This window comes from Diaphorina citri, unplaced genomic scaffold (assembly GCF_000475195.1).
Source record: "Diaphorina citri unplaced genomic scaffold, Diaci psyllid genome assembly version 1.1 scaffold2185, whole genome shotgun sequence".
NCBI classification, from domain to species: Eukaryota; Metazoa; Arthropoda; class Insecta; order Hemiptera; family Psyllidae; genus Diaphorina; species Diaphorina citri.
In genome coordinates this window covers 11,582-23,858 of record NW_007379610.1, presented here as the reverse complement: position 1 = coordinate 23,858, position 12,277 = coordinate 11,582, and the positions used below count along the sequence as shown (strand labels likewise).

Genomic DNA, 12,277 nt, shown 5'->3' with positions numbered 1-12,277 from the left:
TGACTGCGGTTCAGGACGAGCGAGCCAATTTAACATGGCTAGAGCTAGAGACCATCACCCCGGTGTATAGCGTATAGCAGATACAATTAAAAGACATCTTTTCTTTATTCTGCTATCGCCATTCGGCGAAAGCTAAAGCCGCTACAACAACAACAACTTTTTTTAAGAGGTTTGATAGAAAGATAACTGCTAAGGTCTTATTGATAGAAGGAACTCTGTAACTACCAGGGTCTTATCGTCCCGAAACCGAAGAGAGGAGGACAGGATAGGAGAAAGCCAGCCGTTCCGAGAACGAACCTTATATTTGTTTAGGATAAAATCCGCACCGGGCGAGAATCGAACCCGCAACCTAGTCCTTGCAAGGCAGACACGGTACCCTCTAAGCTAACCAGACTGACTTCTCAATTTTTGCTGGTCTCTTCTTATTACCTATCCATATTCTTCACAAGTTTAGCTATAACTTTAAAGTTGGGTGGAAAAAGAAAGGGAGGGAATGAAAATATGAGGTAATGTAAAGCTGATAAATCATAATAAGGTAAATAAAAAACAAGAATAGCTAAAATAAATATTACACACTTATAAGTATAAACAAAAAGTATTTAAATGTCGAAATTTCTAAACATAACGTAGGTAGATGAAAATGGTTACAAACAATAAGTAGGTAATTGATAAAATTTAACACTTTGGTTGGGATTTGAACCCGCGATATATAAATAATCAGGCGAGCGCTTGAATTCTTAGACTCAAAACAAAGTAGAGTGGAGAGCATAGAGCTTTTTGCTCTCGTGTTTCGATACGGTTTGAAGTCGTCGCCTCTACCTGCTCGATGCGCTATGCTCTCCGCTCCACTCTTTTTTTAGCTTAACCCACCCAAGGCATTGGAAAAATATTCAATTGAAGATCCACGATATAACGAAATACAAGGAAGAGCTTGTCAGCGTATATTGTTCGTTATAAAAGCTCTCGTTGTAACAACGCAACTTTAGGTGTACATTTTCATTTTCTATTGGAGCAGTGAACACTTTCTCGAAAAATAAACCTTTTCTTGGACCTCTTTGGTTCTATCGAGATTTGATTTTGCATCAAGTCTCCGCTAGAGTCTCTCGGGCCTACAGGGTGGACGAAATCTTCAGCTCCTCCAGTCCCATTCGGCCGCCATGTCGCCACACCCTGTACCTGGCCAGGTCTTTCCTGGTAATCATCCCGACCACATGATTGTTATTATTCACCACCACAACATGGCGTAGCCCTAGAGCACGGAACAGCTTAAAAACCCGCGGTAACGAAGTACTATCCTGAACGGAGAACGGAGAGGTGTTCATAAACAGATTCAGCTTGACGGTGAACGACCGGTCGTTCTCGCTAACTACGAGGTCGTTCACGCTCGGGTACCGCGGGTACTCGGCGTGAAAGATCTCCGAGCTGAGTTGGTCGTCAGGCCAGTTCTGGTTTTCCTTGTAGATCTTGTGCTTGATCAGAATGATGAGTTGGGAACGAAGGATAAGGCCGACGAGCCGACCTGGGCTGTCCTTACGCGAGGCGTCTCCTTTGTGAGGATTGAACCCACGCCCTCCTGTTTACCAGGCGAGCGCCTTGACGCCTAGGTTACTGTAATAGCGGAATTTATTTTTATCATCCCGAATACGAAGAGAGAGTTTTGATAGAGGGAACTGTAAGTGCGGATCGTCCGAATGAAGAAAAGAAAATTTTCTTAACATATTTCGAGTCCAATCTGTTTTATTTCGTAGCGATGAAATGTCTTCTAATGTAGAAGACATTTCATCGTAGCATGCCCATCTTGTAGTATGCCTCTCATCAGATGGGCGAGACGAGACACAACACTTCCCATTTAGGTGCTGGGTCAACACTATTGTTATAATTGAATCGTTTTCCACTAACTCATGTCTTCTCTTACATGCCCATCCTGTAGTATGCCTCTCATCAGATGGGCGAGACGAGACACAACACTTCCCATTTAGGTGCTGGGTCAACACTATTGTTATGATTGAATCGTTTTCCACTAACTCATGTCTTCTCTTATTCCCCCAGGTATTCACAATGGAGTATATGTGGGGCGAATAGTCTACCTACTGGTGATATATTATGACGTCACAAAACTTACAGTGTTGCCGTCCTTGAGCCCCCCTGCTCAACCTCTACCCCCTCCCTCCCCCCTGTAAATAGGTATAATGGCAACGTCGGAAATCGTAAAAAAAAAGGAATTTTAATTGTGTTGGCATAAATAATACTTCCAAGATCGAAGGCCAGTTAAAACATTTCTACAGATACGTTTTTATATTTTTTAACTATAAATGTGGTTCCCCCGATGAGAAGACCTCGATAAATTTTATGACTTGACTCGGAATCGAACCACCAACCTCCAGATTCGAGGTCTACACCGGTACTCGGCGTGAAAGATCTCCGAGCTGAGTTGGTCGTCAGGCCAGTTCTGGTTTTCCTTGTAGATCTTGTGCTTGATCAGAATGATTAGTTGGGAACGAAGGATGAGGCCGACGAGCCGACCTGGGCTTTCCTTACGCGAGGCGTCTCCTTTGTGAGAGGAGTCTCTTTTGTGTGAGGTATCTCCTTTGTGGGAGTCTGTAGAGCCTGCGGACGACTGTTCTGCACCGTCGGACGAGTGTTTCGTCATCGGTTCGACGTCAACGATAGGGAATCCATTGTGACTCGTCGCCTTGAGGACGTCGATAATATTCCCCACCGTCTCCAGAGGTCGCAGGCAGATTACCGGATGACTCTTAACAATCCGCGCGGTGATGTTGGAAGACAAGGGTGGGGGATCCCACGCAAGGAGGGGAATACCGGAGAGTTGGATGTGAATATCGTACAGACCTTCCGTGAAGAAGTCACCAATCCACTTGGCAGTGATGAGGGTTAACATGAGCGGCAGACCGAAGGAGATGTTCCCAGTAGCTTCTATAAGGATGATGGTGAGACTGATGGTCATGCGTACCACACCGCCTAGCTGTGCTGCTGCTCCTATCAGGGCGTACTTACCAGGGTCTATCCATGTCGCCTCTGGGAATATAGACTGGAGGAATAGAGAGAAGAGACGCCCCCAGGCCGCCCCTGTTAGGAGACATGGGATGAACACTCCCCCTGAATCACTCAGCTGTTCGGATAGACTCCGAGGTTTCCCATTAGATTTCCACACGTTGTCTTTGCTGAGGAAATCATATTTCTCTGGCATGCCTCCCCCTGAGACACTCACACCGTATGTCCAGACAGACAGGAGGAAGTAGGTGACCACGAATACAGACAGGGAGAACACACCGAATGCCCCCTTCGGGTCATGCAGCATGGTACGGACACTCTTCTCCGGGACCTGCAGCCACAGGGCAGCCAACGTGTTATACTCCCCATCCCCGCAGTACATCTGCACCGCGTGTTCTGTCGGGTCCTCACCGTCAATAATATAAATTCCAAGAAATGATGCAATAAGTCAGATTGACTAGAATCCAAAAGTTTAAGGTTAGGTTGAATCAAACCTTTATTGGGCAAATCAAGGAAGTTTGTGTTGAAATGATGTGTGATGTTAGAGCATTCTCACATCATTCTGATACAATCTCCATCAAACCTTTATTGGGCAAATCAAGGAAGTTTGTGTTGAAATGATGTGTGATGTTAGAGCATTCTCACATCATTCTGATACAATCTCCACGTAGTCCATAGGGGGTTCTTGCCTAAATTTTTGGGGGGGCTTGATTTTGAAGGTACACCTTCAAAATTTTGATTTAGCTTTATCTGAAAAATGCCATTTACGCCCTCCTAGTTCCGCAAACGGCAAATATCATATGAGAATTTTGACCCCTTCTTCAGTGTTAAATAAAATGCACTAAAAACTATAGGTACTGGTGTCACGATCTGGCGGATTATTTCGGTACTGTTTGAATCTTAGTTGCTCCTCCAGCAAGTGCTGCACCTAGCGGTGATAATGTTAGGCTGCAATGAAAACATTTGGTCTACGTGACTTTTTGGATTTTTATATTTTTATTGTGTCATGGAAAACTCTGAAGAAGAGTCGTCTGGAATTTTATGTGTTTTAGTAAAATGGCTTATCCTGTGTTTTTCTGGAATAATATAATATGGAAATTGTGTTTCAAATAGAAAGTATTGTTTTCATTTATTTACAATAGTTAAAAGGTTATGGGCCCAGTCCCAGTACCCAGTTATGTTTTGGCCGGAATGTAATATCTGTGGAATTTGCAGATCAGAAGGAACATAAATATCTGTGGAATTTGCAGATCAGAAGGAACATAAATCCCTGTGGAATTTTGCAGGTGGAATTTACTATAGGTATATTTTTTTATTTATTTTAAAATACATAGATTTTTTTGTAAAGTTTCATACTATCACAGAATAAATAATATTGGTTCATGTACAATTTGTATTTACATAAACTATGAACTCTTCCTGTAAAGAAACGCACATGATAAACAGTAGGAGGGGAGACTTTTATTTTAAGAGGTTTGATAGAAGGATAACTGCTAAGGTCTTATTGATAGAAGGAACTCTGTAACTGCCAGGGTCTTATCGTCCCGAAACCGAAGAGAGGAGGACAGGGTAGGAGAAAACCAGCCGTTCCGAGAACGAACCTTATATTTGTTTAGGATAAAATCCGCCCCGGGCGAGAATCAAACCCTGGACCTAGTCCTTGCAAGGCAGACACCCCTTATTGGAAAAAAAAAAAAAAAAAAAAAAAAAAAACGCACATGATAAAAAGTAGGAGGGGAGACTTTGATAGAAGGATAACTGCTAAGGTCTTATTGATAGAAGGAACTCTGTAACTACCAGGGTCTTATCGTCCCGAAACCGAAGAGAGGAGGACAGGATAGGAGAAAGCCAGCCGTTCCGAGAACGAACCTTATATTTGTTTAGGATAAAATCCGCACCGGGCGAGAATCGAACCCGCAACCTAGTCCTTGCAAGGCCGACAATTAGGATTATTGAGGTATTGGGAAAATCCTACAATGCTGCAGTGAGCACCAAAGTTGTGACATAATAACACAAAGAAACTGCATTTATCATTTATTTATTTATTTATTTATTTATTTAAAGAGAGAGAAAAAAAAAAAAACAAGTTTAGGTATCCCATTTTGTACCTATTTTGTTTCAACAAGTGTCAATTTTTTGTCTCCTACACTCTGGGGTAAAATGGGGTTTTCACCACCCTTTTATTTCATATGAATGAAACATCCGCTATATTGAACCCCCTTGTTCAATAGCATATCCAATAAGCATCCTCTAGTATGTTCCTTATCAGATGTGCAAGAAGAGATAAATACTCCCCAATTACAAGAAATAAGTGCAATACTTAGCACAGATTGAGAAATATCTAATAATGTGAAATATATATGAGATAAGATTTATTTTAGTCAATAACAAACAAGCATTATGTGTGTCACTCCAATTAAAACGACCACCTAGTGACCACTTATGAATGGCTTTTACAAAAGCTTCTTACCAAGCCCATTTTTTTGAACTCTTATTTTTTTGTTATTATTATTATTTTTAGAAAAGCAAGACACTGCTTTACCACTCACCATAATTTCCATAGGACTTAAGGACACTAAGAAAAAACCATGGCAAAATCTTCAGTTTTAATGTAGCCAAAGGAAAGTTCATAAAAATGGAAAAATTAAATCAATTAAGAGTTAAGAGTCCGATTGAAATGATATGTACTATGACTGAGCACAGATAACAAACTGACCTATCCAAAAGTGGGAGGAATTCATTTAAAAAAAAGATAACAGACTAATCATGCCAAAGCAACATGGGGAATATTTATTCATTTAACACTTTTTTACACACGCCACAAAATAAACTCTTATTAAATACAATGTCCTAATTAATATTTTCATTATTTTTTTAGTGTACTACATTGGACTTTAAAAGTCTGTGTCATAGCATGCTTATCCCAGAGTGTGTGATGAAAAACAAAAAAAATCTGTGTTGTAGGTACAAAGATTGACTAGTTAGCTACACTGTGTACCCCTACATAAGTACTAAAATATTGCAAATCTAATGGAAAAATGTAATTAGGTTTCAAGTTGCTCTGGTCTCAAGTTACATTAATGGATTATTCCATTAGATTTGCAATATGTACTTGGTTATCATTGTGACTAACATTTAATGGGAAAAATATACCGATGAAAATTACTCATGCTATGTTATCAGTCTACTATTCGGAGAACGGAGAGGTGTTCATAAACAGATTCAGCTTGACGGTGAACGACCGGTCGTTCTCGCTAACTACGAGGTCGTTCACGCTCGGGTACCGCGGGTACTCGGCGTGAAAGATCTCCGAGCTGAGTTGGTCGTCAGGCCAGTTCTGGTTTTCCTTGTAGATCTTGTGCTTGATCAGAATGATGAGTTGGGAACGAAGGATAAGGCCGACGAGCCGACCTGGGCTGTCCTTACGCGAGGCGTCTCCTTTGTGAGAGGAGTCTCTTTTGTGTGAGGTATCTCCTTTGTGGGAGTCTGTAGAGCCTGCGGACGACTGTTCTGCACCGTCGGACGAGTGTTTCGTCATCGGTTCGACGTCAACGATAGGGAATCCATTGTGACTCGTCGCCTTGAGGACGTCGATAATATTCCCCACCGTCTCCAGAGGTCGCAGGCAGATTACCGGATGACTCTTAACAATCCGCGCGGTGATGTTGGAAGACAAGGGTGGGGGATCCCACGCAAGGAGGGGAATACCGGATAGTTGGATGTGAATATCGTACAGACCTTCCGTGAAGAAGTCACCAATCCACTTGGCAGTGATGAGGGTTAACATGAGCGGCAGACCGAAGGAGATGTTCCCAGTAGCTTCTATAAGGATGATGGTGAGACTGATGGTCATGCGTACCACACCGCCTAGCTGTGCTGCTGCTCCTATCAGGGCGTACTTACCAGGGTCTATCCATGTCGCCTCTGGGAATATAGACTGGAGGAATAGAGAGAAGAGACGCCCCCAGGCCGCCCCTGTTAGGAGACATGGGATGAACACTCCCCCTGAGACACTCACACCGTATGTCCAGACAGACAGGAGGAAGTAGGTGACCACGAATACAGACAGGGAGAACACACCGAATGCTCCCTTCGGGTCATGCAGCATGGTACGAACACTCTTCTCCGGGACCTGCAGCCACAGGGCAGCCAACGTGTTATACTCCCCATCCTCGCAGTACATCTGCACCGCGTGTTCTGTCGGGTCCTCACCGAGAGGTCTACAGTCATCTATACTGTAAATCATAATGATAGGAACACACGCACTCACCATCGCTACAGCAGCATGGTACGGACACTCTTCTCCGGGACCTGCAGCCACAGGGCAGCCAACGTGTTATACTCCCCATCCCCGCAGTACATCTGCACTGCGTGTTCTGTTGGGTCCTCACCAAGAGGTCTACAGTCATCTATACTGTAGATCATAATGATAGGAACACACGCACTCACCATCGCTACCAGGACAGCCTCCAGTACCTTGACATACCGGGCAGACATATAGCGGATCCTAAACACGGTGAGCTTGTGGTTGAGAGAGTTGTACAACGCACCGGTGAGTCCACCGAACACACCGGCTCCAACGTAGAAGAACATCTCCAACAGATCGTAACGCAGGTCGTAGAACTTACCAAAGTTGAGTAGACCAGAGTTAGTTAATTCCCCAGGATGTCCATAGTATGCACTCAGCACCACATTCAGGGTGAATGTGGTGACGATTGTACCAAAGAAGATACGCCATGTCAGGCTCTGGTTCCAGAAGCTGGCGCCCTCCTCTAGTGAGAACAACACGCCGCCTACAGGCGCCCCGAATGCCGCCGCTACACCGGCCGCCGCGCCGCCAGACACAAAGTCTCGCTTCTCATGGTCCTCGCGGAAATATTTGAAGATCTGGAAGTCAGTGCCGAAGGACGTGGATTTCCCCTGGGAGATCCCGGCTGCTACTATGGCTCCGGAGTGTATCATAGGGCCTTCCTTGCCCCCCGCGAGACCCCCCACTACTGTGGTTATCACACCGATTGTCTTGACCACTAACGTTTTGATCCTTACAAGTCGCGGCATTTTAATTCCGTTCAGATAGCACTTGACTTGAGGTATACCACTACCAAGTGCCACAGGTTCTACATACACGACTAGCAGCGATCCTATTTGTCTTGACCACTAACGTTTTGATCCTTACAAGTCGCGGCATTTTAATTCCGTTCAGATAGCACTTGACTTGAGGTATACCACTACCGAGTGCTACAGGTTCTACATACACGACTAGCAGCGATCCTATCAACACAGGGACTATATTGAACCCTAACCATACCGCGAGCGGTACAAGCATACCCGTGTTCCCACTGTTGTCCAAATATCTCTTCAGCGTGCTGTATTTGAACACAGCTATAAACTCAATGCTGATATCAATGAATATACCAATGCAAGCCGTGAGGACTCCAATGAGGAAGAAGATCACCCAGCGTGCAAAGTCCTTGTACAGAATGAAGTTGTAACTCTTCCAGGTTTCAGATTGAGTGAGATAATTCTCCATGAGATCGTAGTCCAGGCTTTCGAACTTGGATGAGATGATGTTGGAAGCACCTGGAAATGCAAAGGCAAGTCTAAAATTATATTGCCTACAGGACATTTGGAAAAAAAATTGATGATTCTCACAACAAGTGGGAACAGGTTTTGTTTTGATAGGTTTTGATTTGATTTGAATATGTGTGACTTTACCTAATATTTATTTTTTACATTTACAATATACATTTTATCCACTCGCCCATCTATGCTTATTCTAAATCTAAAGATCAACCACAAAGGTACCACATACCTTTCTTGATAGTAGTTTCAATAACAGTGTCAACTGTCGGGAGGACACTGCATTTCCTCCGCCTACTCCTGCTCTGTCTAGGCAAGATAGAAGTCTCACTATCCTGCTGCATCAGTGGGGGACGGTCATCTTCACCCGAGGACTCGGTCTCATTAGAGGTGATCAAGTATTTGTGAGACTCCGTCATCTGAAAGAATAATTTCATAATTGAGTCATTTATTATTCTTTGAAAACCTTCTAGAATAGGGAGAGTTTCCCAGATTCGCTTCTTTCTGATTATTTTTGTGTTGACACAAAATTAATTACTTAAAGCGTAGTCTCAGATGTCAATGATTATTCCATCATATATAATCCTGAAGTACCAGGTCTAAATTTACGAGTTCCTGATGGTTCACCAAAGCTTAAAAGTATGGATTACAATTCAAAGGGATGGTTGTTTCAACCGAGATCAGACCTAATATCAACTACCAAGGAAATTGACAAAGCCTTTGTTCTAGATCAATGTAGAGATATTAACTACCTACACATTATTTTTTTTTTCCTCAGGTAAATATTTGAATCACAAAGGCCGTAACCGCAGGTTCACCAACCCAGAAGAACTTGAAACTGCCAGAGTGAGAGAAGAAAAAGAAAAACAATGGAGGGTAAGTATAGCCAAGTGGCAATCAGAATGGCTCTTGTAACCATTGTAACAAATGTTTTCTTGCAGTTGTAAATTATCATCATACTAAGCATTCTTAGCTTGAATGAACCATTTTCTAATAAATTACTAATGTTAAGTAACATTGTGTATATTTACTATACAAACAAGTGACTAAGACAGCTGACAAGCTGGTAGAAAGCAAAAAGTCAAGACAAAAAGCCCAATATGACCTTTACAAAGAGCTGCTGTTTCATACATGCTAAAAAGAAAAAGAAAGGGATGCAGTTGATATTACTATCCACTATCTTATATTATAAGAACAAGATCCATTCACTCAATGATGCCGTTTATTTCATTCCTTAATTCCCAGCCGTTTCTGAGATATAAGCGTGGTTCGCAAATCACGAACCACCCTGTATACAGGGTGAACGTTATACCTGAGGTCATTTCCAACAAAAAACATTCTATAACTTTTTTTCCTATCTCGCTTAGTTTCCGAGATATTCGCCATTTTGTTTTTTCTTTAAAATACACGACCTTCACTTGACAAACCGGTCAGAACTTTTTTTCAGTTAAACATAGAGAAAAATGGGTTTCATAACTGAAATCTGCACAAAATTTCTATTAAATAGAAAGTAATAATTTGGTGTGAACATACAGATTGAGTGAGATAATTCTCCATGAGATCGTAGTCCAGGCTTTCGAACTTGGATGAGATGATGTTGGAAGCACCTAAAAATGCAAAGGCAAGTCTAAAATTATATTGCCTACAGGACATTTGGAAAAAAAAAAAAAATTGATGATTCTCACAACAAGTGGGAACAGGTTTTGTTTTGATAGGTTTTGATTTGATTATGTGTGACTTTACCTAATATTTATTTTTTACATTTACAATATACATTTTATCCACTCTCTCATCTATGCTTATTCTAAATCTAAAGATCAACCACAAAGGTACCACATACCTTTCTTGATAGTAGTTTCAATAACAGTGTCAACTGTCGGGAGGACACTGCATTTCCTCCGCCTACTCCTGCTCTGTCTAGGCAAGATAGAGGTCTCACTATCCTGCTGCATCAGTGGGGGACGGTCATCTTCACCCGAGGACTCGGCCTCATTAGAGGTGATCAAGTATTTGTGAGACTCCGTCATCTGAAAGAATAATTTCATAATTGAGTAATTTATCATTCTTTGAAAACCTTCTAGAATAGGGAGAGTTTCCCAGATTCGCTTCTTTCTGATTATTTTTGCGTTGACACAAAATTAATTAAAGAGAGAAAAAAAAAAATTAGGTATCCCATTTTGTACCTATTTTGTTTCAACAAGTGTCAATTTTTTTTTCTCCTACACTGTGGGGGTGAAATGGGGTTTTCACCACTCTTTTATTTCATATGAATGAAACATCTGCTATATTGAACCCCCTTGATTAATAGCATATCCAATAAGCATCCCATGGTAGGTAAACATTGGATTTTAGGATTATTGAGGTATTGGGAAAATCCTACAATGCTGCAGTGAGCACCAAAGTTGTGACATAATAACACAAAGAAACTGCATTTATCATTTATTTATTTATTTATTTATTTATTTAAAGAGAGAGAAAAAAAAAAAAACAAGTTTAGGTATCCCATTTTGTACCTATTTTGTTTCAACAAGTGTCAATTTTTTGTCTCCTACACTCTGGGGTAAAATGGGGTTTTCACCACCCTTTTATTTCATATGAATGAAACATCCGCTATATTGAACCCCCTTGTTCAATAGCATATCCAATAAGCATCCTCTAGTATGTTCCTTATCAGATGTGCAACAAGAGATAAATACTCCCCAGATTGAGAAATATCTAATAATGTGAAATATATATGAGATAAGATTTATTTTAGTCAATAACAAACAAGCATTATGTGTGTCACTCCAATTAAAACAACCACCTAGTGACCACTTATGAATGGTTTTTACAAAAGCTTCTTACTAAGCCCATTTTTTTTAACTCTTGTTTTTTTTTTTTTTTTTAGAAAAGCAAGACACTTGCTTTACCACTCACCATAATTTCCATAGGACTTAAGGACACTAAGAAAAAACCATGGCAAAATCTTCAGTTTTAATGTAGCCAAAGGAAAGTTCATAAAAATGGAAAAATTAAATCAATTAAGAGTTAAGAGTCCGATTGAAATGATATGTACTATGACTGAGCACAGATAACAAACTGACCTATCCAAAAGTGGGAGGAATTCATTTAAAAAAAAGATAACAGACTAATCATGCCAAAGCAACATGGGGAATATTTATTCATTTAACACTTTTTTACACACGCCACAAAATAAACTCTTATTAAATACAATGTCCTAATTAATATTTTTATTATTTTTTTAATGTACTACATTGGACTTTACAAGTCTGTGTCATAGCATGCTTATCCCAGAGTGTGTGATGAAAAACAAAAAAAATCTGTGTTGTAGGTACAAAGATTGACTAGTTAGCTACACTGTGTACCCCTACATAAGTACTAAAATATTGCAAATCTAATGGAAAAATGTAATTAGGTTTCAAGTTGCTCTGGTCTCAAGTTACATTAATGGATTATTCCATTAGATTTGCAATATGTACTTGGTTATCATTGTGACTAACATTTATTGGGAAAAATATACCGATGATAATAACTCATGCTATTTTATTAGTCTACTATTGTAAGTACCAGGTACAGACAGGTCAAAACTTTCAAATACCTTGGATGCCTTATAATTATAAACGCTGATATAAATGATGATAAGGCTGAAGCTATACTATGGTAATACAAGCAAGAATAAACGGAG

The 12,277-nt window shown here is 40.8% G+C and overlaps 1 protein-coding gene across 1 annotated transcript; it reads right to left on the bottom strand.

The window, feature by feature from the left end:
* Nucleotides 1-851: 851 nt before the first annotated feature.
* On the bottom strand, nt 852-11,590 carry LOC103518415 (H(+)/Cl(-) exchange transporter 7-like). The gene is made up of 7 exons (XM_026830213.1): nt 11,509-11,590; nt 8,825-9,011; nt 8,216-8,592; nt 7,301-8,085; nt 3,211-3,320; nt 2,541-3,111; nt 852-1,554 (listed from the first exon to the last, which is right to left on the bottom strand). The coding sequence occupies exons 1-7, from the start codon at nt 11,518-11,520 to the stop codon at nt 1,110-1,112; spliced, it is 2,487 nt and encodes an 828-aa protein (XP_026686014.1). The 5' UTR covers nt 11,521-11,590; the 3' UTR covers nt 852-1,109.
* Nucleotides 11,591-12,277: the final 687 nt, after the last annotated feature.